At 43.1% G+C, this 26,619-nt stretch overlaps 1 protein-coding gene across 3 annotated transcripts in view; it reads right to left on the bottom strand.

Moving 5' to 3' along the window:
* Positions 1-2,718: 2,718 nt before the first annotated feature.
* The window catches only part of st6galnac (ST6 (alpha-N-acetyl-neuraminyl-2,3-beta-galactosyl-1,3)-N-acetylgalactosaminide alpha-2,6-sialyltransferase), a 78,971-nt gene continuing 55,070 nt past the window's right edge, over positions 2,719-26,619 (bottom strand). For all 3 annotated transcript variants that reach the window (XM_068003974.1, XM_068003975.1, XM_068003973.1), the window contains 7 exons: positions 20,353-20,521; positions 18,430-18,607; positions 17,427-17,565; positions 13,441-13,544; positions 11,280-11,363; positions 9,834-9,933; positions 2,719-6,476 (listed from right to left, as the gene is read on the bottom strand). In XM_068003974.1, coding sequence (XP_067860075.1) covers positions 6,282-6,476; positions 9,834-9,933; positions 11,280-11,363; positions 13,441-13,544; positions 17,427-17,565; positions 18,430-18,607; positions 20,353-20,521 — 969 coding nt within the window. In that variant the 3' untranslated portion in view covers positions 2,719-6,281. The remainder of the gene's footprint in view (positions 6,477-9,833; positions 9,934-11,279; positions 11,364-13,440; positions 13,545-17,426; positions 17,566-18,429; positions 18,608-20,352; positions 20,522-26,619) is intronic.

Genomic DNA, 26,619 nt, shown 5'->3' with positions numbered 1-26,619 from the left:
CCAAAGAGTTAACTGGATTCACTGCTCTCCTCCACACACACAGCCACACACACACACACACACACACACACAGAGCCACAGTGTATTAGAAACTCCTAAAATTAAAAGAAATCAAATCCTGGGTATATAGAGCAAAATGCAAACAGGTCAGTTCCCTTGTGCCATTTTCAACATTGGACTAATGATTCAAGCTGAACCCTTCAGTTGAATTCCAAGAGAGATATGTTATCTACTCCCTTGGGGAGTCCTTTCATCTAATCCAAGCTGTCAGAAAACTCAGTTACAAGTATATAGATGAGGATCATTATTGGTTTTCTTTATTGATTTGAAATGCTATTGCTTAGGGGTTTTTTTTTTCAAGTTCTACTTTTGGTGTCAAAACCGGGAGAAAATCAGAACGAACAAACTCCCAGGCAAATTCAGTAAAAATTAATTTTTATTTTGAATGTCATTAAAATTCAAGCAAGCAAGCAATGAGATGCAAGTTAAACCAAAGCACAATCGAAAATTATTTACGCATTTCACAGACGTCACTTTTATGGACCTCAGTAGTTACTGTTTTTAGGATTCTAAAGGGATTGGATAATGTAGACCATGACAAGCTATTCCACCTTGTCCAGAACAGTAGAACCAGAGGACACGGCCTGCACTTGAAGGGGGGTAAATTGAAAACTAATCTATGCAACCAATTTATCAGGGAGCAAGTGGTCAATCTATAGAACAGGGTCCCTCAGGAGACGATGGAAGCAGATAGTGCTGATTCATTCAAATACAAATTAGAAAGCTTTCTTTCAGAAAATAACATTTTGGGATACAGTACATGAGTCATTTGAGATATGACCATGTGGTAAGTGTGACAAGCTTGGGAGGTACAGGTGACTTTGGACCTGCGGTTCCCAAAGCTTTCCACCACTGGGGGTTTTCCTTGTGTCATGTCTGGGTCTGTTGTAGACCAATTGATGGAGATTAATTGCTATGATTAGTCAGTAACCCTATTATCATTGCATCATGTGACTGCCGGGATAGTAGAAGGCAACTAATGGTCTTTTTTTGTCTAGCAAGTCCTATGGTCCACTGAACGCTCCAAAAGATTTTTTTTTTCCAATTCAATTGTGTTTTAAAATAAATCTCACATAGACACTGTTGTGGGCAAGGACAGAAATTCAGTCTGATTGGCATCAAATTTGGATAAACCCAAAAACTTTTAATTGTAAATATAGCCATTTCCTGCATTTAATAACGGTGCAAAGCAAGTCACATTATACTTCTATAATCATGTGTCAGTTTGTTGAAACAAACTGCATTATCAAAATGTATTTTCTGTGCGCAGACTCTGAACTCATTTTAGGACAATTCTCAGTTGAATTCGGCACTGAAAGCGGACCCCGAGTTGCATAATCACACTCAAGGCATCAATTGGCACTTCGCGTCACTTGCAGCATGCAATACACACATGCTGCTATCATGAATGCGATGTGGGAGCCAATTTTCAGTGAGAAAAAGAGCTTTTTTTTGAAACCAAAAATTGGGAGGATAAAGAAAATCGGGTTTTACTGATTCAGCAACCTGAAAAAGAAATCTGAGAATTTATGGTGAAAAATTGGTTATAATTGATTTTAACGATGGTTAGTAAGGAGCTGCAGCAATGGGATAGAACTGAGACACTAAAACTCTGTTAAGTAGTGTCAGCTGTGGCTCAGTGGTAGCACTCTCACCTCGAGTCAGAAAGTTATGGGTTCAGGTCCCACTCAAGAGACTTGAGCACAAAATCTAGGCTGACACTCCCAGTTCCAGTACTGAGGGAATGCTGCACTGTTGGAAGTGTCTTCTTTCAGATGAGACGTTAAACCGAGGCCCCATCTGCCCTCTCAGGTGGATATAAAAAATGGAATGGCACTATTCCGAAGAAGAGCAGCAGAGTTCTCCCTGGTGTACTGGTCAATATTTATTCTTCAAACACCTCCTCCAAAAACAGATTATCTGGTCAGTATCACATTGCTGTTTGTGGGACCTTGCTGTGTGCAAATTGGCTGCCACGTTTCCTACGTAACAACAGTAGCTACACTTCGTGGGCTGTAAAGCACTTTGGACATCCTGAGGTTTGTGAAAGGTACTTATATAAATGCACGTCTTTCTTTCTATGGGATTTTAGCAAACATTACTACGTTAAAGGTGCTATATAAATGCAAGTAGTTGTTGTTAATTGTGACAATCAGAATTGTATGAAGTATGCTAAATTTGGCCTCAACAGAAAACTGTACAACCTCAACATTACCTTGAGAGTAGAATTCAACTGATTTAGCAATATATCAGCTGTCTGTTTGCTTTGGTTATCACTGTCTCATGGTGAGTAATGAGTTAACCAATACCCAAGTGGTCTCAATTTCCTTCCTGGCCTTCTACTTTCACTTTTGATCATACAGTGTCTATGTCAAAGCAAGGTACTAAACAAATGCAAAAAAGATAACTTTTTTTGTGTGGAGGGTCTTCAGTAGATCCCATAACATTTAACGGTTGTGTAACTTCTCTTTTGATGGTGAACTGGTAAGGAGAGGATAGAAAACAGAACTGACTGTACCAGACACAATCGCATGTGTAACAGAGAGAGGTCATCTCACAAAAAGCACATTCTCGAACATCACTCAAATTGGCAAGTCTTCCAGCTGGCAGGTGAAAAGCTCAGAATAGAAGCCAAGACTTCCAGAATAACTTCAAAGACTGAGAATTTATTGATCAGGAATTAGATATAAACCAACAGACAAAATAAAACCTCTATTCAATACCTGTCTGTAATACGTAATGAGAAACTGCACGGTGCGCATTTTGAAATATAAACAGAGATGCTTATAAATTTCTTTTATTATTAAGGCACCACATACTTTATTTTTTTTTAAAACAACTGGTTTACATAATTTCCATTTGACACTTTTCTGTGGGTTCATTTTAAAGGATATGGATAACCTCTCTACTTTCAGTCACTGCTAAACAAATTCTTGTACTTTGTACCTTCAGGAGAAAACTGGAGAATAATCGAATAATAAGGGCTTTGCATTTTAGTGAATTCCAATGCTTGTATTTTAACTAGCTATTTCCAGAACCATTTTGGTCCATATGTGTATTCAGGGATAATGACTTCTAGTGCTGACAAATTATCTTTGCAGCTCTGAGGTTGACTAATCCAAATATATTACAATTTTCTCTTACAACTGTAATTCCATAACAAAAAAAATCAAAGTGCCAGTATGGGACAGGGGTCACTAAACAATTCTATTCAGTCTTCCACATCTTGTTAAAAGGATATCTGCACTGTGCAACCCATAACACATGACACATGTTCATACCAGCTATCAAAGGCAGTCAAATACAGGAGCTTGGAAGGGGAGATGCAGAAGTAAGGGGAGGGTTTTGCTTCAGTCTTTTGCTAAGACACACAAATGTGTCAACGCAAATAAACTCTGATGTCACGTTATTCTCAAATTGTAAAGCCCAGTTTCATTTTACTCCCAGTTCAATACTTCGATGTCGAGTACAAGAGTTTGTGCCTGCAGATGCCCTTGACATGCAGGTCCTTACCTACCATACCTATCCATTTCCTATTAGAAGACAATTCCCAATTCTTGAGAACAAGTGGCAATCACAACTGACCTTAGGACAGATAATGAATTTTGTCTATTTATTGAAAAGTTGTTAACATTTCCATCTCAACATATTCCTCAAACTCATATTGAATGAGAAGTTTCTTCCCTCAAGCGAGAATAAAGTGTTCTGCGAACCCTTGAGCTTTAACCATAGTTGGTTAGGCTATCTTCTGAGCCCCAAGTATCAATAGCCAATGTGCCCTGGAGAGGCCTCAGCATTTCAGGTAATAAAAGTCTAACCACGGTCATGGACTCAGTCCTCCCAGCAGCGAAAAATGAGACGAAATGGAAACACAATAAATATTGGTTCAGCTAGGCCAGTCCGTCAGTTTCCATTGTACAATTTGGCAAACTAATCACGGACAAAACTACCAGCCTCACTCAGCGAGGACATAAAGGATAGCTCGAGCAGGAGCAAGTAGTTCAAATTAGTGTTTGTTGTGCAATACCAGTGCTCTTCTGAAATTAGAATTAAGGCACGTTGTTAAGGCAGAGCAGTGGAAGGTATGCCCGCATTTTTACCCACACGGTACCCGGGCAGGAAGTGTCTGGTGTCGGTAGTGTACAAAAATAAGAAAATATTGAATTCCAACTCTGACATCTAATCTGGAAGAACGCAGAAAAATTCACCGCCTTCCACAAAAAAAAGTGCACAAACTACATAAACACACAACTTTCAAAGAGCAACCCAGAAACAGACCCCATAATACAGATTTATAAAAACATTTACATACCCGAGTGAGAAGTTGCAATATTGTGCAATTTGCAGTATTTGGAAATTCATATAGAAGTCAGGGGAAGTCGCAGACGGAATTGAAATAATTCCCTGAGGTCGGGGATGAACAGGTGGGGGACGATTGTGACTCTGCCGGCCTGGCAGAAACGAGGCAGTGGCAGATTCAATATCGCTGTGCGCCACCGACTGCCCCACCGCCAGATTCATAGACCTTTCGCCGGGTGTCCCAGGCACCTGCCTGAATCAGGTGGGAGTCTCGTTATTGTATGCAAATAGAGGTCCCAACACAGAGACGATTCAGAGGGACAACTAGGCAGAAGCGCGCGCCGTGCACATGCTACCCAGTCGAACCAGGCTGAGAAGAGGAAGAGGCTCCCAAGAATGTAAGTAAATAATTAATTTCGTGAGGCCAGGGTGAGCAGGAGTGTTTCCCCGGGCTCCACAAGAGTAGCGTGGGCCGTTGTTGCCCTGGGCTCCCCCCTCCCTCAGCTTCTAGACCACCCAACATTGCGCCGGCCCAGAGCTGCCCGTCTGCGGCGCGCAACTCCATGGCAGCGTGGTATTGAGGCCCAGCCCTCAAAATGCACTGGGCCTCCCAACAACAGGAATGGGCTGGCGTTCCACCCACTACCCACCTGTTCCCATGCCTGGAGTTAAAATCTGCCCCGTGGGGCGTGCTGGACTCAGTGGCAGAATGGGCTTGATGAGCTAAATGGTCTTTCATTTTTTTTTTTGCTCAACCACCAATTAAGCAATGTGTCCTGCGTTTCAGCCTCAATCATTACAAAATCAGTATTCATAGCCACAAAGCTACAACATAATATTCGAAGCACATTATAAAATCAATCCTCCATTGGCAAAAGTAGATACACAATGAGTCTTTTATATATTTGCACACTCTTATTTGGCACATTCAAGAGGCAGTGTGTGGAGAACCCCCTGTAGAAACCCAAGTGCCTAGAATTTCACAACTGAGGGGGTGGGGAGAGTGTACTGATGCCATCACTTGCCCTGTACTGGGGCAGGGTGGAGGTGGAGATAATTGCTGCTGTTCTGATATGTGCCTTGCTGCTGATGAAAACTCATTTATAACTGTAAATAACTAATGCTGCCACATAAGATAACATTTGAAGGGGTGGGTGGGGGGGTGAATTTTGGAGCCAGTTTACACTTTCAAAGTTTCCAGGCACTTGGAGTCAGCAATCCCAGCCGAGTGGCTCACTGTTTCTGGTGCCTTAACCCTCTCCACCGCGATTCCCCAAAAGTTAACCTGCCAATCGTCACTGGGCTAGGCTCGCTTTAGGAGATAGCGGGCACCAGAGAGGCCCTCCCCAAGTGGAAAAGGGCAACTCAACCCAAGCCGATGTCCAGGACCACCTAACTTTCAACTCAAGTGCACTGAAAGAGGCCTGGCAAGAGATTGCTCACTAACTTATCTTGGCCAGTCAGTGCATGCTGGGGGAAAGAGGGCGAGGAAGGTTCCGTTGTGAAAATTCTGTGGTTGAAAAGAAAAATGACTAAGGTAAACATAATAAAACAGAAAACATCCGACAGGCAAATATGCAAAATGGCGTAATTGCTCAGATGTAAACAAAGAACTGAAAGAATTAGGTTAACACATTGGAGACTTGTTTCACACAAAAAGGTTTAATTCCCTGGAATTGAGCGGACTCGCCTCAACTGACAACTCCACCCCCATCTCTGTCCACCCTAGCAGCAAAGGAAATACTTAGCACAAAATAAGAGACTGCTCAGCTAAATCTCACTTCATGAAAAGGACTTGATCATAAGTGATCCTTTCACCCCATCAATCACAGTTCAGATTCAAATCTTCGTTGGCAGAGGTGAAAGGACAGCGAATAATCCATCACAGCATCCAGTCCCCAATTAGAGCAAAATAATCAATCTCATCTCCGATTCTTGTTCTCACTCTTTTCTCTGGTGTAGAGTTTAATTATCCCATAATCATGCAGCTTCTTCCATAGCCTCATTTCCAGCCTCATGTCATGATTTGCATAAAAGGTCAGTTTATGGTAGTGCTGGTCAAAATAATGATCTGAATATTTTGCGTAGTCGTTTGTGATAAATCCATAAGCACTAACCTGGAAGTGAATAGAAGAGGAGACATTTCAAACAATGAACCGTACAAGATGGAAATGCGACTCATCTCGAACCTAAAACTTCAAAGGAGTTCCGTGCACTTTGATGCTGAGAGGATGTTTCCCCTGGCTGGAGTGCCCAGAACCAGGGGGCACAGTCTCAGGATAAGGGGTCGGACATTTAAGACTGAGATAAGGAGGAATTTCTTCACACACAGGGTTGTGAACCTTTGGAATTCTTTACCCCAGATGGCTGTGAACGCTCAGTCGTTGAATATATTCGAGGCTGAAATAGATAGATTTTTGGACTCTAGGGGAATCAAAGCATAGGGGCTGAAAGTGGAGTTGAGGTCGAAGATCAGCAATGATCTTATTGAATGGTGGAGCAGGCTCGAGGGGCCGTATGGCCTACTCCTGCTCCTATTTCTTATGTTCTTATAGATGAAAGTATGAAACAAAATGGAGGTCCCAATTTACCAGCTGCGCCTGGGGACATGTCCCTATGGCAACTATCATTATCATCAGTTGGAGCTCCTGTGACCGACTGTCCTCCACGCCTCTTCAGGGAGGGACATGAACTCTGGGGTTGTGTTTCGGACTGTCCATGGTAACCCATTCAATGACTTATTCTGTACTGCAATTGCACCACGGCTTGCAGGCTGTGGAAGGTGTTGGCTAGTTCAAGGATTAGCTCATCCGCCCTTTTGATGACATTTCTTCCATCAAAGGTCCCACTCCCCCTCTCCAAACATTCCACTCCCACCACGCCCAAAGCCGTTTAACATTTTCTGGAGGTGACCAGGTTACTTAACCACTGCCTCACATGCAGACGTTGACCAGTCACTGGTAGTACAATCTACACGGTAGCAGGTTTTAACCCTGACCTGACTCGGCTCTGTCATAAAGGTACTATATAAATGCAAGTTGGTGTTATTGTTGACAACTTGATAGAGAAGGCTGCTACTTCTTTTGGCTCGTGGCAGGGAAAGAATAAAAAGATTTGCACCTTTCACAACATCCTTAAATGTTTTACAGCCAAGGAAATATTTTTGAAATGTACTCACTGTTGTAATGTAGGAAAAGCAGCAGCCAAATTGCGCACAGCAAGATCCCACAAACAGCAATGTGATAATGAACAGATCATTTGTTCCAGTGATGTTGGTTGGGGGATTAATATTGGCCAGGACACCGGAGAGAACTCCCTCGCTTTTCTTAGAAATAGTGCCATAGGATCTTTTACGTCCACCTCAGAGGGCGGACGAGGCCTTGGTTTAACATCTCATCCAAAAGACGGCACCTCCGACAGTGTAGTGCTCCCTCGGTACTGCACTGAAGTACCAGCCTAGATTTTGTGCTCAAGTCAGTGGAATGGGACTTGAACCCACAACCTTCTGATCCAGAGGCAAGAATACTACCACTGAGCCACAGTAATAATTTTCCAAAAGCATTGTGTATGTAGGGGAGGGACAGAGTTGCTTGGTATCTCTAGAAGATCAATCACTTCAGGGCAAATTGTTGCAAAATGGTCACATCCAGCATGGAGTAGGAACTTGCTCATGGGATGGAAAAAGATGGATTTTGCCTTTAGAACATTTTATTTTGCATTGAGGACTCAGCTGATTGCAGTTAAGTTGGATAGATGTTGTAGATAGCTTTTAATAATACACCATTAGACAAGCCCAGATGCAGAGTCACCTTGGAAAAAGGTTTAGGAATCAAAGCTTACTATAAACTACATACATGGAGGATCTTAATTTTTTTTAATGGTTAATAATAGATGTGAAATTAAAACACTGTTGAAACTTAGTTGCAAATTTACATAAAACACACATCCTGTTGTTGCTCCAACTAATCTTAGATTCCGTGTAGTGTGGACTCGGATAGTGGCCTCAAGTAAGTGATGGAGAATTATTTAATCAAATGTTGGTGCTGCCTGGGTACGTGAAGCAGAAAATTCAAGTTTGGCTGAAATAAATGGTTGTTGAATCTCAGATACAAACTCAGCAGGCATCTAGAAAGTAATTTAACACGTCCCAGAGGATGAACTAACTCAAACAATCCTCATTATAAAGCTTCGGGAAATCTCATTCAGTCCAGGTCACGGTTAGCTCAATTGAATGCGATCTTCCTGGGTAAGACAAGTTCAATGGGTCTGTAAATCAGCTTGGATTCCCAGCCTGGAAATGTGTACATCCTTACGCTAGTATCTAATCGAAAATCTCACTATGATCTTCCACTACAATTACTATAACTTGCATTTATATAGGGCTTTTAGCATAAAGAGGTGTGAGAAAAACAGACAAAGTTTATAATGCATGTTGTTATGATACAAAGTCCTGTACATCCTGGATATGATGCACGCTTTGGAAGTCAGCTAAATACCTTTACAGCATGATGGCGACACAACTGAGAGCAACATTGAGTGGGCCTCCCAAAGCCCATGTTGCATGTATACTTCTGTAATGAAACTTTGACAGACAGTGGATTTCAAATCAAAGAATGGAGGAAGATGACCGAGTGACAAATAAAAATCAGGCTACTTGATGTCTGGCCAAGTGGTAGCAGCCTATAAAGAGATTGAAAAAAAGGGCAAGATTTTGGGCTAAATCAGTAATAGAACAATTGTGAAATTCTAGAGCAAGAATGGAGGATTTATGAATGACAATTGAGTGGAACGATTGGACAAAATGCACAGCTAGTTTCGAGAAAGAAAGACTTCCATTTGTACAGTGATTTTCTCGACTCCAGGATGTCCCAAAGCACTTTACAGCCAATGAAGTACTTTTGAAGTGTAGTCACTGTTGTAATGTAGGAAACACGGCAGCCAATTTGCGCACAGCAAGATCCCACCAACAGCAATGTGATAAATGACCTGAATCTGTTTTTAAAAAGGTGTTGGTTGAGGGATAAATATTCGCAGGACACCAGGGAGAACTCCCCTGCTCTTCCTCAAAATAGTCCATCTTTTAACGTTGGTTTTAAAGTCTCATCCCAAAGACGGCACCTCCAACGGTGCAGCACTCTCTCAGCATTGCACTGGGAGTGTCAGCCTAGATTTTGTGCTCAAGCTCCTGGAGTGGGACTTGAATCCACAACCTTCTAACTCAGAATTAGTTTCAATTATCCTGTGTCATTCTTTGAAGGAAGCTATTTGTATCGCAAAAGAGTTAGGAACATTAGCAGCCCTGCATCACTTTTGTTGTCCCAAAACAGAAAAATGGAAGTCATGCAAAAATATTGCCACATCGCAATGCTCCCACGCGCAAGGGAGCGCTGATAGGAACCAAGGCAGCACTGCAATTAGGAGTAGTAGCACAAGGGTGGGCAGCAATTGTAAATAAAAACATCAATTCCTCTTACCTCGTCACAGGAATGGATGGCAGCGATGAGCATCGTTGCACCAGTGGAGGGGCGATAAATGTTACGGTGCGCAGACTTCAAAATGTTCGCCTGCAACAACCTGTTGAGACAATATTACATTACAAAATGGCCAAACACTTCATCACAGAGTATTTGGAAAGTGGAAAACTGAAGCAATTTATATCTGAATGTGATGAGGTTTCAAATTTCACCCAGAACTTCTCTGCATAACAGCAAGAAAAAGTTTTTTTTTTAAATATACTAAGATTATTTCAATTATAATTCAAATACAGGACATCCAGGCTGCACACAGACAAGAGATTAAAAATCACACACCGTTACTAGTTTGCAGGTAGTTCTTTCTGACCCGCTGGTCTCTCAGCACAGTGAGTATTAGAGAGCAGTCTAACAGCGGATACGTTTCTGCCAGTCTGTGGAGGGGTTTGACGAAGTTGACTCCACAATGTTTGACTTTAAAGAGTCAGCTTCTGAAATCCTGGACCTCGTTCAAAGTGTTCAGGCACCATATGAACGGCACTTTTCAAATTAAACTCTTACATGGGTGCCTTATGGATTGTGGTATATTCCAATCCGTGTGCTGGGGCAGTGAGGTGATACATATGCACCTGTTTATCAACACTCCTTCAGTACTGCACTGAAGATTTTGTGCTCTGGTCCCTGGAGTGGGACAAGAATGAATTATTTTTTTTTTTAAAAAGTGCAGTCACCAGTGGAGGCAAACGCAGAAGCCATTTTGCACACTGAAAGCCCCCCACCAACAAAGCAATGAACGAGGCGTGTTTTTGGTGGTTTATGTTAGAACATTCTATTGAGCGATGCACTTTTATTTGGGTTAAAGTTTGTCAACAGTATGACAAGTCTAACACGCTGTTAGAGATTAAGATTGAGAAATAGTAAGGGAAACCATTTTGCTTATATTCCAATCTCAGGTTTATTTCTGTAGTTTAAAAACCCTAAAATTGAAAGACTGACAGTGTATCTGTACCAGAGGCCGAGAGCAGCCTTTGTCTAGGCCAGTTTACCTTTAGATTTGCTTCATCATTCTAAACTGGAGACTCTATCGCTGTTTTGGTGACAAGGTTCCTTTGGTTTCTTTGATAACTCTAAAACACTGATGTTTTTCTGTACAACTCGAGACTGTAAGACCTCAGAATGGAGATTGAAAGTGGGAGAAAGGGCATGGAGGAAGTGATGTAATGGTCTTTTAGTTCAGCTTAAAATGCAAGACAACTGTATTGAGTCGGATGACGAAGGAGGGAACTCACCCCGATTGTAATCTTCTGCGGCAAAGCATCCTTTGTAATCTCGGTGTTTGTCATAAGTATATACGCAACATTTAATCATCAATACACTTTCAAGGTTTGACTTGTATGTTTGAACTAGTTCTCATTCGTAAACAATGCAAAGATTAAAAATTCATTTTACCTATTTCTAATGTATCGGATGAAGTCTGGGTGATACATCTTGAATTTTTCAGGTCCAACATTTTCCCCGAAAAACGTAGGTGGACTAAAAGACAAGAAACAGAAAACCCAAAATATTATAGTCATTGCCTTTAGACCCCCAACCGTTACAATGAATAAATTCAGTATCAATTTCCCCCCTGACCCCCCCCCCAACACACACATCCTTCCCACCCTCCTGAAGGTACTGACTCATGGCTCTACAGGGACTCGATATTCCTCCAGTACCTCACCAAGAGGCTATTCTTCAACGAATGTAGCAGGTTATTCAACTGGGATGGGAGGAAAACACTCATATCTACACACACGGATGCACCACACATAAACACACGCATGCAAAATCAGGAGCAAGGTCCCAGGCTGACTCCCCCTCCCCCCTCCTTCCAAGCTAATTGGACTTCTCCTATTGCAATCTCAATCTTGGTGCCATTCTATAAAGATATGCCACGCACTTACACAGGGAGCCACAGGGCCTCTCAGTTACCATTTAATAATGTTCCTGAATTGCTGTTATGTAAAATGTATCTCGTACTCAAGACAGATTTACACATTCACTAGTTGATTTCCTGTGACATTGCACACAGGAAACCAAGACCAAGCTCCAAGTGAAGTGGGGTTCGCGGATGGAGGATAATTGGACCTGGGCGTGCAGATGTCATTCAGCCCCGCCCCCTGGTCTAATGAAGTCGGACATTCCATTTCCATTTGGGGGCAATTTGATCGAGGTTCATAAAATAATAAAAGGGATTAGATTGTGTTTATGCAGACCAATTATTTCAACTGGATAGGTTAGGAAGGGTCGGGGTCAGGGGGTCACCCTTACAAGTTATGCAAGGGCAGAACTAGGTTGGATGTTAGGCACTACTTCTTTTCTGAGAGGATAATAGACCTGCGGAACAGGCTGCCGGGTCGTGCAGCGAATGCTGATTTGTTGTATTCCTTCAAACGAGAGCTGGTCCTGGTTCTTTTTTGGGGTGGAGATCACCTCATACAAGAGGTAGGTATCCTGTAACGGAAATCAGGGCCAATGTGATCTCCTGTTCTAGTTTCGATCGCCTAAGGGGAGGGGTGGGGTCGGAGAGGAATTTTCCTGTTTTTCTCCCCTTAATTGGCCTAGGTTTTTCACCTCTCCCAGGAGATTACATGTGGGTGGGTGGGGAGTGCATGTATTGTGATGTGTAAGGCATCACAACTGTGTGGGACAGGCCGGCTCGACCAGTGGGTTGTTTCCTATCTGTCATTTTCGTATGTTTCGTATAATTCTTGGCTTTCTATTATTTAAATAGCAAGACTTACAGCAATTTGGGAGGCGCAGGAGTGCAGTTAGATGAAGCATAGGAGTTTCTCTGCAGTGCAGGCTAAGTGATGCAGAATTGAGGTACTACAGTGCCACAAATGGCAGGAGGATGCAATTACAGCGTGACAAATTTATATAGGCAGTTCCTATTATAAATGTGGACATAGGAATCTATAATGGAAAAAAAATTGACACAAAAGTGATAAAAACCACAAGTACATATGGATTTTAATATAGATTTAGTCAACAGGAAATAAAATATAAAACAATGACCATATAGTATTGATAAAACAAAAAGAGAAAATGGAGGCTGGAGGTGATAAAAACAGAATAAATTCTACTTCCCTCAAGCAATGGCAATATGATATGAAAACAAACTAAATGAAATTTTAAAAAACATTTTTCTTACCGAGTAATTACAACATACAACTCCTGCAATACGGGCGCTACAATTAGATTCAGCGCCTCTTGGCTTGGGAGGGGAAACTAAAAAGAAATATTAACCAAGATTTCCACACCCAATTGTTGGCACATTGAGGTGGACACTGGGGGGAAGACGACAGAATTGAGGAAGCTGACAGTTTAAGAGAAGCATTGAATTCATCCACATTATTAAAGGCGAAACAAGCTTTTCAGGGTCAACCCATTATGTAAACTTAACAAGTTATCGGAAGGTTGTCTGTGTGCGCACTCAGCTAAGAATGCAACGTTCCTTCCTCTTTCATCACAGTTAAACAAATTATCTTATCCTAATGCCCTCATCATCACCAGTTCTGAGAGTGATTTACGAGCGCAGAAGAATAAAGGACACACAAAAGAAACTTACATTTTGGATTTGTCACTCCCCTTCTCTATAGGTCTTTTCATTATGGCAGCTTTTACCAGATAGTAATCTCGGTCGTGGTCTGGGAGGAAAACATACCTTGTCTCCTTCAAAAGAGAATGTAAAAAAAGTGTTACTTGGAGAATTAAACTGAGAGGCTTCAGTTACAATCAATATTGACCTATAGCAACGAACCACTAATGCAGAAACTGGTTGTGACGCAAGTGATTTATTTTTATAAAATAATGGCTCTCTGCCCTGTATTCTATTCATAAACAGAACAATGTGCCTAATTGACAGTATTTATTTAATTTTCCCACATTAGGACACACGCATATAATTTGGACTGCAATGTGATGTTCTCTTATGGACACTACTTAAGGGTGTAAGAGATGGCTCCCTTTAATAGGGTAGGCTTGTTGCTGAAACTGAGGGACCAGAAACCTGCTCTTTTGCAATGATGTTGCAGTTAAAATCATGAGATTCAAAGACTCTAGAGTGCAGGAAATTTGAATATGATTCAAATACAATACAAACATGGACAAGCAGGCCAACTGGTATTGAATTACCCTCTAGGATTTTGCATAGAAATATTCTGGCTGCATATTGTATAGATCTAGAAGGGGAAACAGAAAGACTTGAAGGACTTGCATTTATATAATGCCACTCATGACCTCAGGACATCCCAAAGCACTATTACAGCCAATTAAATATTTTTTTGAAGTGTAGTCACTGTTCCAATGTAGGAAATGCAGCAGCCAAATTGCACACAGCAAGGTCCCAGAAACAGCAATGAGATAATGACCAGATAATCTCTTTTAGTGATGGTAGTTGAGGGATAAATATTGGTCAGGACGCTGGGGAGAACTCCCCTGCTCTTCTTCGGAATAGTACCATGGGATCTATCACATCCACCCGAGATGGCAGGTCCTCGGTTTAACGTCTTGTCCGAAAGACGGCACCTCCGATAGTACAGCGCTCCCTCAGTACTGTACTGGAGTGTCTGCCTAGATTTTACGCTCAAGTTTCTGGAGTGGGACTTGAATCCACAACCTTCTGAATCAAGAGGGCTACCCACTGAGCCATGCCTGACCCAGAAACAGGAAGGAAACAAACAAACTGGACAGCAAGTTTAAATACTCAGCACTTCACAAAGAAACAGGGGGAGCGATGTGAAGTATTTACCTAGCAACAGTACAAAATTCCATCCTCATCATTTTATAATAAAGAGTTAGAACTTTATAATGCGAAAGATGACTTGAAAAACTTGCGACGGACGTCATCTCTGCTCCTTCCAGTCAATAAAAGAGGACTTTCTCTATCTAAGTGAATTCTTAAAGTACTTCACGCAATTACTTTTGAAATGCAGTCACTATTACATGGGCAAACAGCAGCCAAGTTGCACACAGGAAGATGAAGAATCACCGGTCTGTCAGGGAGAAATTGGCTTGGCCTGTTTTTTCAGGCCCCCAGTGAGCGACGCAATGCCGCTCACCCAAAATTGGGCCTCGAGCCTCATTTTAATACTAGAGACCAGCTGCTGGTCTTTGTCACTCCTCCAGTTAGTCAGGGATCGAGTTTGGGCCTGCTGCCTCACTGGCAGTGTGACCAGTGGGGGGGGGGGGCACAGAGGAGAATGCGGAGGGGCCAAGTCCAGGCCAGCAGCAGCCCGCAGTAGGAGTCAGGAGGAAGGCTCCAGCTCCTCCTGGCTCCACAGGAGGGAAATTTCAATTTAAAAAAAACTTTCCCCATATTTCTTTGGTAACCTCTATAGCAGTCCTTTTAACGGCCGCTGGTTAAGCCCCCGTAGATCTGGAAAAGCTAGTCGCACTAGCTGCCTGTATCCTAATCTGCACCAAATCCTGCTCACCCATCACCCCTGTGCTTGCTGAAATACATTGGCCCCCGGTTCACCAACACCTCAAATTTAAGATTTCCACCCTCGTGTTCATATCTCTCCATGGTCTCGCCCCTCCCTATCTCTACAAGCTCCTAAAGCCCTCAGGAGAACTCTGCATTCCTCCAAAACTGACCTCTTATGCATCCCCCACTCCTATTGCCCCACCATTGGTGGCCATGTCTTCAGCTGGGTATGCCCTAATATCTCGAATTTCTTCGCTAAACCTCTTTACCTTTAAGACCCTCCTTAAAATCTAAATCTTTGGCCAAGCTTTTAAACATCCCTTCTAATATCTCCTTCTTTGGCTCAGTGTCAATTTTTGTCTGATTACATTCCTGCAAAGCATCTTGGGACGTTTTGCTACATTAAAAGGCACTATATAAAACATGTTCTTTTTGTAGTTTATTTTTTTTTAAAATTTAGTTGTAGTAATTCAACTACTTTGCCAACCCTAGCTGATTCTCGTTTCCCCCAATATTGTCATTGCAGCATATTGTACTTCCAACATAGGCGAAGTGATCTATGTTTTATAATGTCTCCATTCTGAGCATGATGGTAACATTGGTGTCGTCCATTCAAACTGTAATGATCTGTGTTTTTTTTTCCCTCCCAGAGATAATCCAATGAATTTCTCAACGTTCTTAGTCTGTTTATCTTTGCATTTCTTCCTCAGTTTCTGTCACTAATGTTAGATCAACCCCACAATCTAGATCTCCAAGTGTTAACTGTCATCTCCACCAGTCCATGGTTCCCATCATCTTTGTTTTACTCAACAACACTAACAGAGCTAATGCTAGTTCAAACAGGGATGACAAAAGATTCCTGCTTGCCAACAGTATTATTTCAGCCCAATTTATAGCTCTGTCCTCAACTTTAACTAACATCATTAAGGAATGGAATGTTATATGTGCATTATGTACTATGATATCAGCTGTGGCTCAGCGGGTAGCACGCTTGTCTCAGAGTCAGAAGGTTGTGGGTTCAAGTCCCACTCCAGACGTTTGAGCACATAATCTAGGTTAACGCTCCAGTGCAGTACTGAGGGAGTGCCGCACTGTCGGATGTGCCATCTTTTGGATGAGACATTAAACGGAGGCCCCATCTGCCCCCTCACGTGGACGTAAAAGATCCCATGGCACTATTTCGAAAAAGAGCAGGGGAGTTCACCCCGGTGTCCTGGCCAACCATCCCTCAACCAACATCACTAAAAGAGATTATCTGGTCATTGCTGTTTGTGGGAGCTTGCTGTGCGCAAATTGGCTGCTGCGTTTCCCTATATTACAACAGTGACTACATTTTAAAAGTGCTTAATTGGCTGTAAAGCACTCTGGGATGTCCTGAGTTTGTGAAAGGCGCTATAAAAATGCAAGTTTTTTTTTCTTTTAGGTCCTAAGCTCTGGAATTCCCTCCCTAAACCTCTCTGCCTCTCTTTCCTCCTTTAAGACGCTGCTTAAAACGCACCTCTTTGACCAACTGTCCTAATATGGGCTCGGTGTCAAATTTGGTTTGATAATGCTCCTGCTTCCTTATCTTGTGTTGGTGTCTCCCTTGCCTGCTACTTGCTCCACTTTTATTATTCATCCAGTTTCACCTGCCATTTCTTAGCATTCTTTATCTCTTTACACCTTTTCCATTTTCACCCATCGAAAGTTCTGCAGACATACCCTTCTGCTCTCAACAAATAAATCAAGCAAACTTTCAGAATAATTCATCCATCTCCACTATTCAACCCTGACTGGCTGCTACCACCTCCCATCGTGTCGCAGGTGGAATCTTTGACCAACTCAGTCTATACTTATCCCTATAGCAGCAATTCTATTCTAACCAAATATTGATCCAACTCCAGTGAGAAGGGGTTAATTGACCCAGAATTAACTCGCAGTCTGTTCCAATATTTTCCAGAAGGGAAATAATTGCTGCTTCTAATCTCTAGTCTCATTTGAGGCTGCTTAATTTTAAACCAGTGTCTCCATCAGTTCAGTGCTCTTAAGTGAAAAATCAAATCCACCTCTCTTAGCATTTTAAAGTCCAGTTACTCATTTTTGGAGAATATCAAAAGTGCACAATTTGATCCGGGAGAATACTTTACCTCAGACTGTGGTAAACCTGTATATCCCACACGACTATATGCACGAAGGGAATTCTTCATCGTATTTGTGGAAAATGTATAAAATGATGTCCTAGTTCCTACATCTTTCTCAAATCCTTTAATAATGGCTCCATTCACTCTATAGAAAAACAGGAGAAACAAACAAAAGGTTAGACACACAGAAAATACGCCATTTTACGGGTTTTCTCCTGCTTCCCTAACCCTTTCCTTTCCGATCTACAGGCTTTTTAAAAGTTTGCCATCACTTAATCACTACTATTGCAGTTTTCTGGCCGACTCTTTCACTCTTCAAACTTGGTAGTGTCCTGCCACATAATTTTATGAGGGATCACAGCCCAACATATAAATGTACACACCATTTCATACATACTTGATTTTGAGTGTTATTTATTCTATCTCCTAGCACCACCATCTTCGGGTCAGGATAGTGTTACAAAGATGTACGTTGTCAGCAATGGTATTGTGCAAAGTGGAAATCCCCATTTACAGAGCCGTGCATTTGTTTGCATCACCGTAGTCTCGCATTAAAGGATTTTGAAGTATTGCCCAAATAGAAATTGTATAATATTCACCAGAAGTTTTCATTTAAAAAGCATGCAAAACATGATTTGTTGGCAGGATACAAGTGATCGCAACCAAATCTGAAGATTGAAAATCAGTATTCATATTCCAGCCATGCCATGGTGACAATTCCATTCCCTACACCAGCCAGCCTTGGAGACAGACAATTTAGTTTACATTTGTTAAAAGTTTGGAAGTAGAAACTGGACTCCACGTCCAGATTCATTTCATTTAAAACCGGTAAATTCAGCAAAGAGAGGAGGACTTTCATTCTGTTGGTCTGGGTTGGAATTGCACTCAAGGGCAGAGGTGAATGGATAGTGTTTTGGCCCATTTCACTAACCAGTTCCTTTTATCATGGCACACAGGCATTCAATCCTCATTTGGCATTAGTCCAATTGAGATGTAAATAGAAGCATACCTGAATACATAGTCATGCTTATCAATTTCCTCTCCCTTCCGAGAATCATTCAGTATTCCACCATTTCCAACCACGGCACAGCGAATGCAGACCGAAGTTTTACTTGGTCTTTTCTCCCAGTCATCAAACATGTAAGTGTTCGCAGAGGTGTTAAGGTAGCTCAGGGCATCCTTCAAGTCTGTAACATAGGATTGAAGTTAACCTTTCCACCACCTACAAGGCACAAGTGTGGAGTGTGATGGAATACTCTCCACTTGCCTGGATGAGTGCAGCTCCAACAACACAAGAAGCTCGACACCATCCAGGACAAAGCAGCCCGCTTGATTGGCACCCCATCCACCACCCTAAACATTCACTCCCTTCACCATTGGAGCACTGTGGCTGCAGTGTGGACCATCCACAGGATGCACTGCAGCAACTCGCCAAGGCTTCTTCGACAGCACCTCCCAAACCCGCGACCTCTACCACCTAGAAGGACAAGAGCAGCAGGTGCATGGGAACCTGCACATTCCCCTCCAAGTCACACACCATCCCGACTTGGAAATATATCGCCGTTCCTTCATCGTCGCTGGGTCAAAATCCTGGAATTCCCTTCCTAACAGCACTGTGGGAGAACCTTCACCACATGGACTGCAGCAGTTCAAGGCGGCGGCTCACCACCACCTTCTCAAGGGCAATAAATGCTGGCCTTGCCAGTGACGTCCTCATCCGATGAATGAATAATAAAAAAAACTACTACAATTTGCTGCTAAATATAGCAAAAAAGAAACACAATTTTCTCTTTAAAAACAGTATCGTTGGTTTACAAAGATTGGATTCAAGGACTAAACTCAATTGTACATCTAACTGAGGGGATTTCCATGCTCCAATTCTTTTGTAACATCAATGAAACCTTTAAGTGTAGTGACAATATAAATATATACTGGCTGATATTTTCAGACTATAACCACTACCATTTGCCCTGAAGTGACCAAGAATCATAATGCCTAAAGCCAAAAGCTGATGGTCCTTAGTAAGTAATTGTCCTAAAATAATCCATCCCCAAAAACATAACTTTAGGATTTATCTACACCCTGCAACCTCAGATTTGGGATTCCTATTACCATGTCACTCTGTGTTGCCTGTTTAAATCCAAGATCAATATTGTCCATCCTTTATACACTGATTCGCCATCAGGATCTTTTGAATTCAAATGAGAAACCAGTTTATTGCATGCATTGTTGCGACTGGAATGTAGATTACAACATAGTGCTCATCACATCTGAGGCTGCAGTAAATCAATCAGTGCTAGTGAGACAATACTGCCTGTATCATTTTATCGAGGCTCTTTTCTCTGCATTGTCAGAGAGAATGTGAGAACTGCAAAATGCATATCACATCGCGGGTTGTCTACATCAAGCAGTGTGTTTTTTTTTATTTGTTCATGGGATGTGGGCGTCGCTGGCAAAGCCGGATTTAATTGCCCATCCCTAATCACTCTTGAAGTGAGTGGCTTGCTAGGCCATTTCAGAGGGCAATTAAGAATCAACCACATTGCTGTGGGTCTGGAGTCACATAGGCCAGACCGGGTAAGGACGGCAGGTTTCCATTCCTAAAGGACATTAGTGAACCAGATGGGTTTTTACAACAATCCACCATTACTGATACTAGTATTTTAATTCCAGATTTTATTTAATTAATTGAATTTGAATTCGAATTCCCCAGCTGCCGTGGCGGGATTTGAACTCATGACTCTGGATTATTAGTCCAGGCCTCTGGATTACTAGTCCAGTAACATAACCACTATGCTACTGTACCAGTTAGTGTGAGGCTGAGATGCTGCTGTATTTCCACTATTTTATTTGCATGATGTACTACTGCTGACATTTGTAATTTTACTGTTTGATATTATATAATTATTTAATACAAAAAGATAACATTTACCTTCGTAACTGATCACACCCCATCCATGAGCTCCATTATATCTTCTCAGTCGTTTGTACTCCTGTTCTGTTGCGTGTTTACTCCATTGCAGGATGGGTATCGTTTCCAAGACGACATCTTTGTACTCAGATAATTTTGCCATTCGCTGTCTTATATTATCAGGACATTTCTAACAAGCAAAAGACAATTCAATGTTAAGTTCAAGCAAACAATCTATGCTTCAATACAGAACATCTGATGTCAATTAAAAGTTGACAGGTCAAGGAGAGTCTTGCCAGTAATATCCCTTTATAAATTGCATCATCTTGCTGGAAAAATTGACATAGCACATTATAACATGAAACTCAATGGCCTCTGGGTCACCACTCAAATCTCAGTCTTTATATAAACAAAAACCGTCTGCTATTGTGTAGACTTTTCAGATCAGCCCAACCTTTATCGCAACAGGGTTTTCCAATTTGAAAGAGGAACATGCCTCTTTACAAGTAAATAATTAATTTTTTTTCTTCAATAAGTCAATAAAGGAAGAAAACGGTCACAAATAATAATTGCCAACCAGAATCAGTTTATCAGGTGGATCACGCCCAAGTTTATAGAGGAGATGGCAAATAATGGGTGATGATAATGTACTGGATATTAAGTTGCTTTCACTGTCCGAATAAAGCAAATAAATAGGATGTCTAAGCAAACTCATAGAATACAAGCCTAAACAAGTGAAATTCCTGTGGTGTTGCACGTTAAAAGGGTATGGGCAGAGCCAGGGAATGGGATTAAAGTAGACAACTCCGACAGGGGAGCTGACACTGGCTGCAGTGCAGGTATGATGCACGAAATGGCTTTTTGTAATATCATTTCGGATTCTATGAAAGAGACTTCTGGCTAATGTGAAAGATGAAGCTATGAATTGGTTAATAAATTGGGTAATTAGAACAACAGTTTTGCCCTAATGACAGGAAGCACTTCTTCACACAAAGGGTGACCTGGAATTCTCTTCCCCCAAAAAGCTGTTGAGGCTGGGGGGGGGGGGGGTCAATTGAACATTTCAAAATTGAGATTGATACACTTTCCCTAACAAAAATCTATGAAGGGTTGCAGAATCAAGGCACAGATCAGCCATGATCTAATTGAATGGCGGAACAGGCTCGAGGGGCTGAATGGCCCACTCCAAATCCCACATCCCAAGAACAGGGAATCAGTCCAGTGGCCTCTATTCACAATAATTATAAATTATCGTTAGTATAAGTAGAAGATCTAAATTTGCAGATGATACCAATCTGAGTCAGTAAGTAGGATAGAGTTAAAAGGAATCAAGAGATCGGAGAAGTACTGAACGGGCAAAGTGCACCTCATACTGAAAAATGCAAGTCAAAACATATTAGAAATTGCAAATACAATAGAAAATAAATAATACTCCATTGAACAAGGTGAGTCAGGAATAAGATCAGAGTGTTGTTGCAATGAATGGCAACAGTTCAAAGGCAAATATAACAGGAGTAGGCCATTCAGCCCCTCAAGCCTGTTCTGCCATTCAATTAGATCATGGCTGACCTCTACCTTAACTCCATCTACCCACCTTGGTTCACAAGTAGCTTCATTGGACACAAATCTAAGGAAATAATACTCAAAGGAAGAACGAAGCATTCATGAAACCAGACACGCCTGCTGACATTACAAAGAAAGACATGTATTGTCCTTCATTTGCCAAGTTTATATATTTAAAAAAACACAAGTATGAAGTGGTGTTCCCTGCTTGGTACCTTTTCGGTAAAATTAGGATGAAAATATAGCCCACCAAAACAGTGGAAAGAACTTAAAGAATTTCAGCTAAAAGGGATTACCTGCTTCTCTCACCAAGAGGGTGTGGTTGGAGGTGGCTGAGGAGGTGAGCAGCAGGAACATTGTGTCCCGGTCTTGGATGCTGTGCAGGAAGCGGTTTAATGACCTAACCAGGTCAGGAAAAGTGAGTACAGTTGCTGATTCACCGACATCCTGTGGTGTACAACACCCCACCCCAACCACACTCTGTCTTGTCAAGCATCCTCCATCACATCACTCCTCACATCTACTTAAGTTTCAACAGCAACCATCCTTCACTTTCTATGCATTTCCTCACTTCCCCATGTATCCATCCACACTGCCACTTGCCCCAATCCTTATGGAATGCGATGTATCTGTCTCATAGTCACCCTCTGATACATCTGTCTCATAGTCACCCTCTGATACATCTGTCTCATAGTCACCCTCTGATACATCTGTCTCATAGTCACCCTCTGATACATCTGTCTCATAGTCACCCTCACCCAATGCACTACATCCAAGGGGTGAATACGTGACCTTCAGTCACTCACACTTCTGTTCTTTCGCCCCTTGTAGAAGAGAGCACAAAACACAAGGGAGAGGACTGGAGATGGCCCGTCACAAATTGTGCAGCTCACAGATGCAGAGGAGGATGCCATGGAGATAAGTGGCACATCTGTATCCGTCAATTGGAGACAGAGAGACTGAACTCTCAGATGACTGGTGACAGAATTAAAAATATCTCTGACACATATGCTGACTTTATTTCATCAATGACAGAACTATGAGAAGCCTGAGTATAGTGATTGTCAAGATTGTTACTTTGCCAGGGCTAATTCATATCCATTTCCTTTGTCTTCCAGGGCCTTCACGTGTAGAGCAACAGTCTGTGGACAGGCCTGATGACGATTCCTCAGAGGACCTCATTCCTTCTGAGGTTGCACCGTCACAGGGTGTACAGCCATGCACCAGTGCAAATACTCGCACTTCAGTGGTTCAAGTTAGAGAGTTAGTTGGGTTTTCACCTGGTGATTCACAATTCACAAATGAGCTCGAGTAGACACTGGTGGCAGGGACAGCTCTGTGTCGGGGGGGCACACTCCTCTCCAACCTCTGCTCTCAGCTGGACACAGATGCTGAACCCTGGGGGCCATCATTGAGAAGGAGAACGATAGAGGTACAGCCCCAATTTTACGAGGTACTGGCAGATGTGCCACACTCACTCTCCACAATAGCGGAGAGGATGGAGGAGTCCAGGTCCAACAGTGGTGGATTGGTGTCGCGGGTAATTGCAAGAATGTCTGCCATGGAGAGAGTGGCTGCCTCTGTGGAGCTTCAAGCATGGATCTCAAGTGAGTCTATGCAGGCTACGACCACGGCCGTGCAGGAGATGTCTGCCGCCTTAAACAAGATGACAGATACCTTATCCGTGGCCTTACAACTCGTCTCTGATCTGCACCAAGCTGCTCCCCGGCAGAGTGGTAGGAGTGATGTGGCGCTGGCCCAGGAGAGAGATGATGGCGAAAGGGGGACATAGAAGTGGGAACTCCACTCAAAGCGCTCACACTTCTCACCCTCAGCGAGTACCCGACATGTTGCCTCGTCTCCCAATGGCCGAGTCTGCTCCTGCAGTCTTTGGCTGAGACCTCAGGGGCTCCAAAACCCAGAGGTCGTAGATGAAAAGCATCTTAGCAGTCAGAGTAGGGATCTGAGCAGCCGGCCTCTACCTCTGCTGAAGCCACAGGGGATGCACCACGTAGAAGCGGTAGGAAGTGTAAGAGAAAGCAATTGTAATTCACCAAGAGTATTCACAAGGGTGTTTGCAAAATGTTAGGTTGTGAAGCTTCCTTTTTATTAAAATAACGGCACATAAAATTTAATGATTTACGCCATGTCCATGTCTTGCCGATTATTGCGGCTCGTGTGCTAACTCACCCTTTCATTTGCTTCATGATGAATGTGAATAGGCGACAGGACCCATTGGGGGATGTGCAATGGGTGTATAAAAGCACCATGACAGCTCTCAGGGAATCTGGCGCACATCTGCACCAACCTCTTCTTGTGGCTGCACACCAGCTGTGCATTGATGGAGTGAAATCCCATGCTTCTTCGACAGCACCTCCCAAACCCGCGACCTCTACCACCTAGAAGGACAAGGGCAGCAGGCGCATGGGAACAACACCACCTGCACGTTCCCCTCCAAGTCACACACCATCCCGACTTGGAAATATATCGCCGTTCCTTCATTGTCGCTGGGTCAAAATCCTGGAACTCCCTTCCTAACAGCACTGTGGGAGAACCGTCACCACACGGACTGCAGCGGTTCAAGAAGGCGGCTCACCACCACCTTCTCGAGGGCAATTAGGGATGGGCAATAAATGCCGGCCTTGCCAGCGACGCCCACATCCCGTGAACGAATAAAAAAAATTTAAAAAAAAAAAAAATGTGGTGGTCCTCGGATTGTCACACGAGTGCAATCGAAGGCACCCTGGGCCTGTGGGAAGCCAGACGGACAGGCGAAACCTGGCTGTTGTTGTCGCAGGGCAAGTTGACATAAATCAACACTCTGGCAAACAACCCATCCGTTACCTGCCTTATCCATTTATGTGCAGCCGACTGCCCATTTACTCTGAGCTCACAGTGAAAATTATTTGTTCTAAAGCGATCATTTTTATATTGTGATATACTTTACATACACTCCGTGTAAAAGTACGAAATTAAGGGAAACGATTCACTTAAATAATTGTGCACTTGATCCTTGCCTCATCCATACTCGGCCCCACCCACTCCCATACAAAGGGAGGTTCATGAAAATAAAATAATATAGGTTTTCTTTTGCTTGCCAAGGTTACAGGAAAGGCTGATCAAGAGGAACGTGTGCCAAATTATACAAATGAACAGGGGAGGACGGGGGTTATGAGAAAACAAAAGTGAACATTGTACTCCACTTCAAACTCTGCTTTACTGAGTTTAACTGATGGCAAGATTGAGTGTTGACACATCAAGAGATGATGGGAAGACAAGGGAGAGTATCCAATAAATCACTGGGGACTCATTAAAGCCAAAGTCATTCTTAACACTAGAAAAATCAGCTCGGTTGATATTTAAACACAAGGGGCCCGGTATTAGGAGGGAGGCGGGTTGGCAGCGGGGGGGGTCGACTGGGCGAGTGGATAATGCGCCCAGTGAAATTGGTGGGTTTGGCACGCGATCGTAAGTAAATTGAAGCCACTTACCTTGGCTTCCGGGTTTTGCGCACCCACATCGTAGGCTGTCAGCTGGAGGAGCCCTATTTAAAGGGGCAGTCCTCCACTGATGCTGCAGAAAATTGGCAAAATTACAGCCTGGAGCAGCCCCGGGGGGGAAGGCTGCTCCCAGGTTTAATGATGCCTCACTCCAGGTCGTACTGGATGGGAGGAGGAGGGGGAGGGGGAGGATCTTCCACCCGACAGACGGAGGACGTGGCCTGCCTCCGTCACCACAAAGGCCTGGCTCGAGGTGGCAGAAGAGGTCACTAGCTCCACCAACGTATCACGCGCCTGCATATAGTGCAGGAGGCGCTTCAATGACCTAACCAGGTCAGCCGAAGTGAGTACTTTTACTCATTCCCCTACACTCCATCTGCCACATCACCACCCCCACCCCACATCTCCTTCTGCACTGCCAACACTACTCTATCACATCACTGAACCCTCATCCTCATCTTACCTGCACTTCCTCACCTCACCAATACTCATCCCACCACCACCACTCAACCCAATCCTCATACAATCTCATGGCTCTGTCGCATACTCACCATCTAGAGCATCTCTTACACGGTCACCCTCACCCAACCTGCCACTACCTGTGCTGCAGCCACAGGGCATGCATCACATATGTGCAGTAGGAAGCGTAAGGCAAACGTGTCGTGAGCATGAAGGGGATGCACAAGGATGTTTGAGGGTTTGTCATGGTTTTTACTTATATTTGATTTCTGATCAACTCACATTACATATTATTGTCACCACTACTGCCACGTCTTGGCCATTCTTGACTGGCTTGTGCAATAAGGCCTTTTCATGAGGTTCCCCATGAACACCCTTGATGCCACCCATTGAGTTACCCTACAGTGGGTGCATGTGGAGTTGCACGACTACTTTATGCAAGTGCCTGTTGCGCAGCACTCTTTTGTGGCGGAGGTGGACGGCGTGCCTGGCGAGGCTGGTGATGTTGCTCGTCCTCCAATGGAGTGATGAATGGAACCACCCCCACCCCCCCCCCATCCTGACGGTGTGAGTGTGAGGGGGTCCGCAAAGTAGGTAAATGTCTTTGGACAGCAGAGTTTAGGGTATGATGTAATAATTTTGAGTGTGGAGACAACGGTGTGGCAGACAAAACTTTGTCTGAGGTGACAGAGTGCCCAGCTGCAATGAATGAGGTATTCCCCCCAACTGTCAAGGAATCCTCTGCATCTCCCAATGGCTGCTGACT

The sequence above is a fragment of the Heptranchias perlo genome, chromosome 23 (genome assembly GCF_035084215.1).
Source record: "Heptranchias perlo isolate sHepPer1 chromosome 23, sHepPer1.hap1, whole genome shotgun sequence".
Classification (NCBI taxonomy): Eukaryota; Metazoa; Chordata; class Chondrichthyes; order Hexanchiformes; family Hexanchidae; genus Heptranchias; species Heptranchias perlo.
This window is presented reverse-complemented; position numbering and strand designations above follow the sequence as displayed.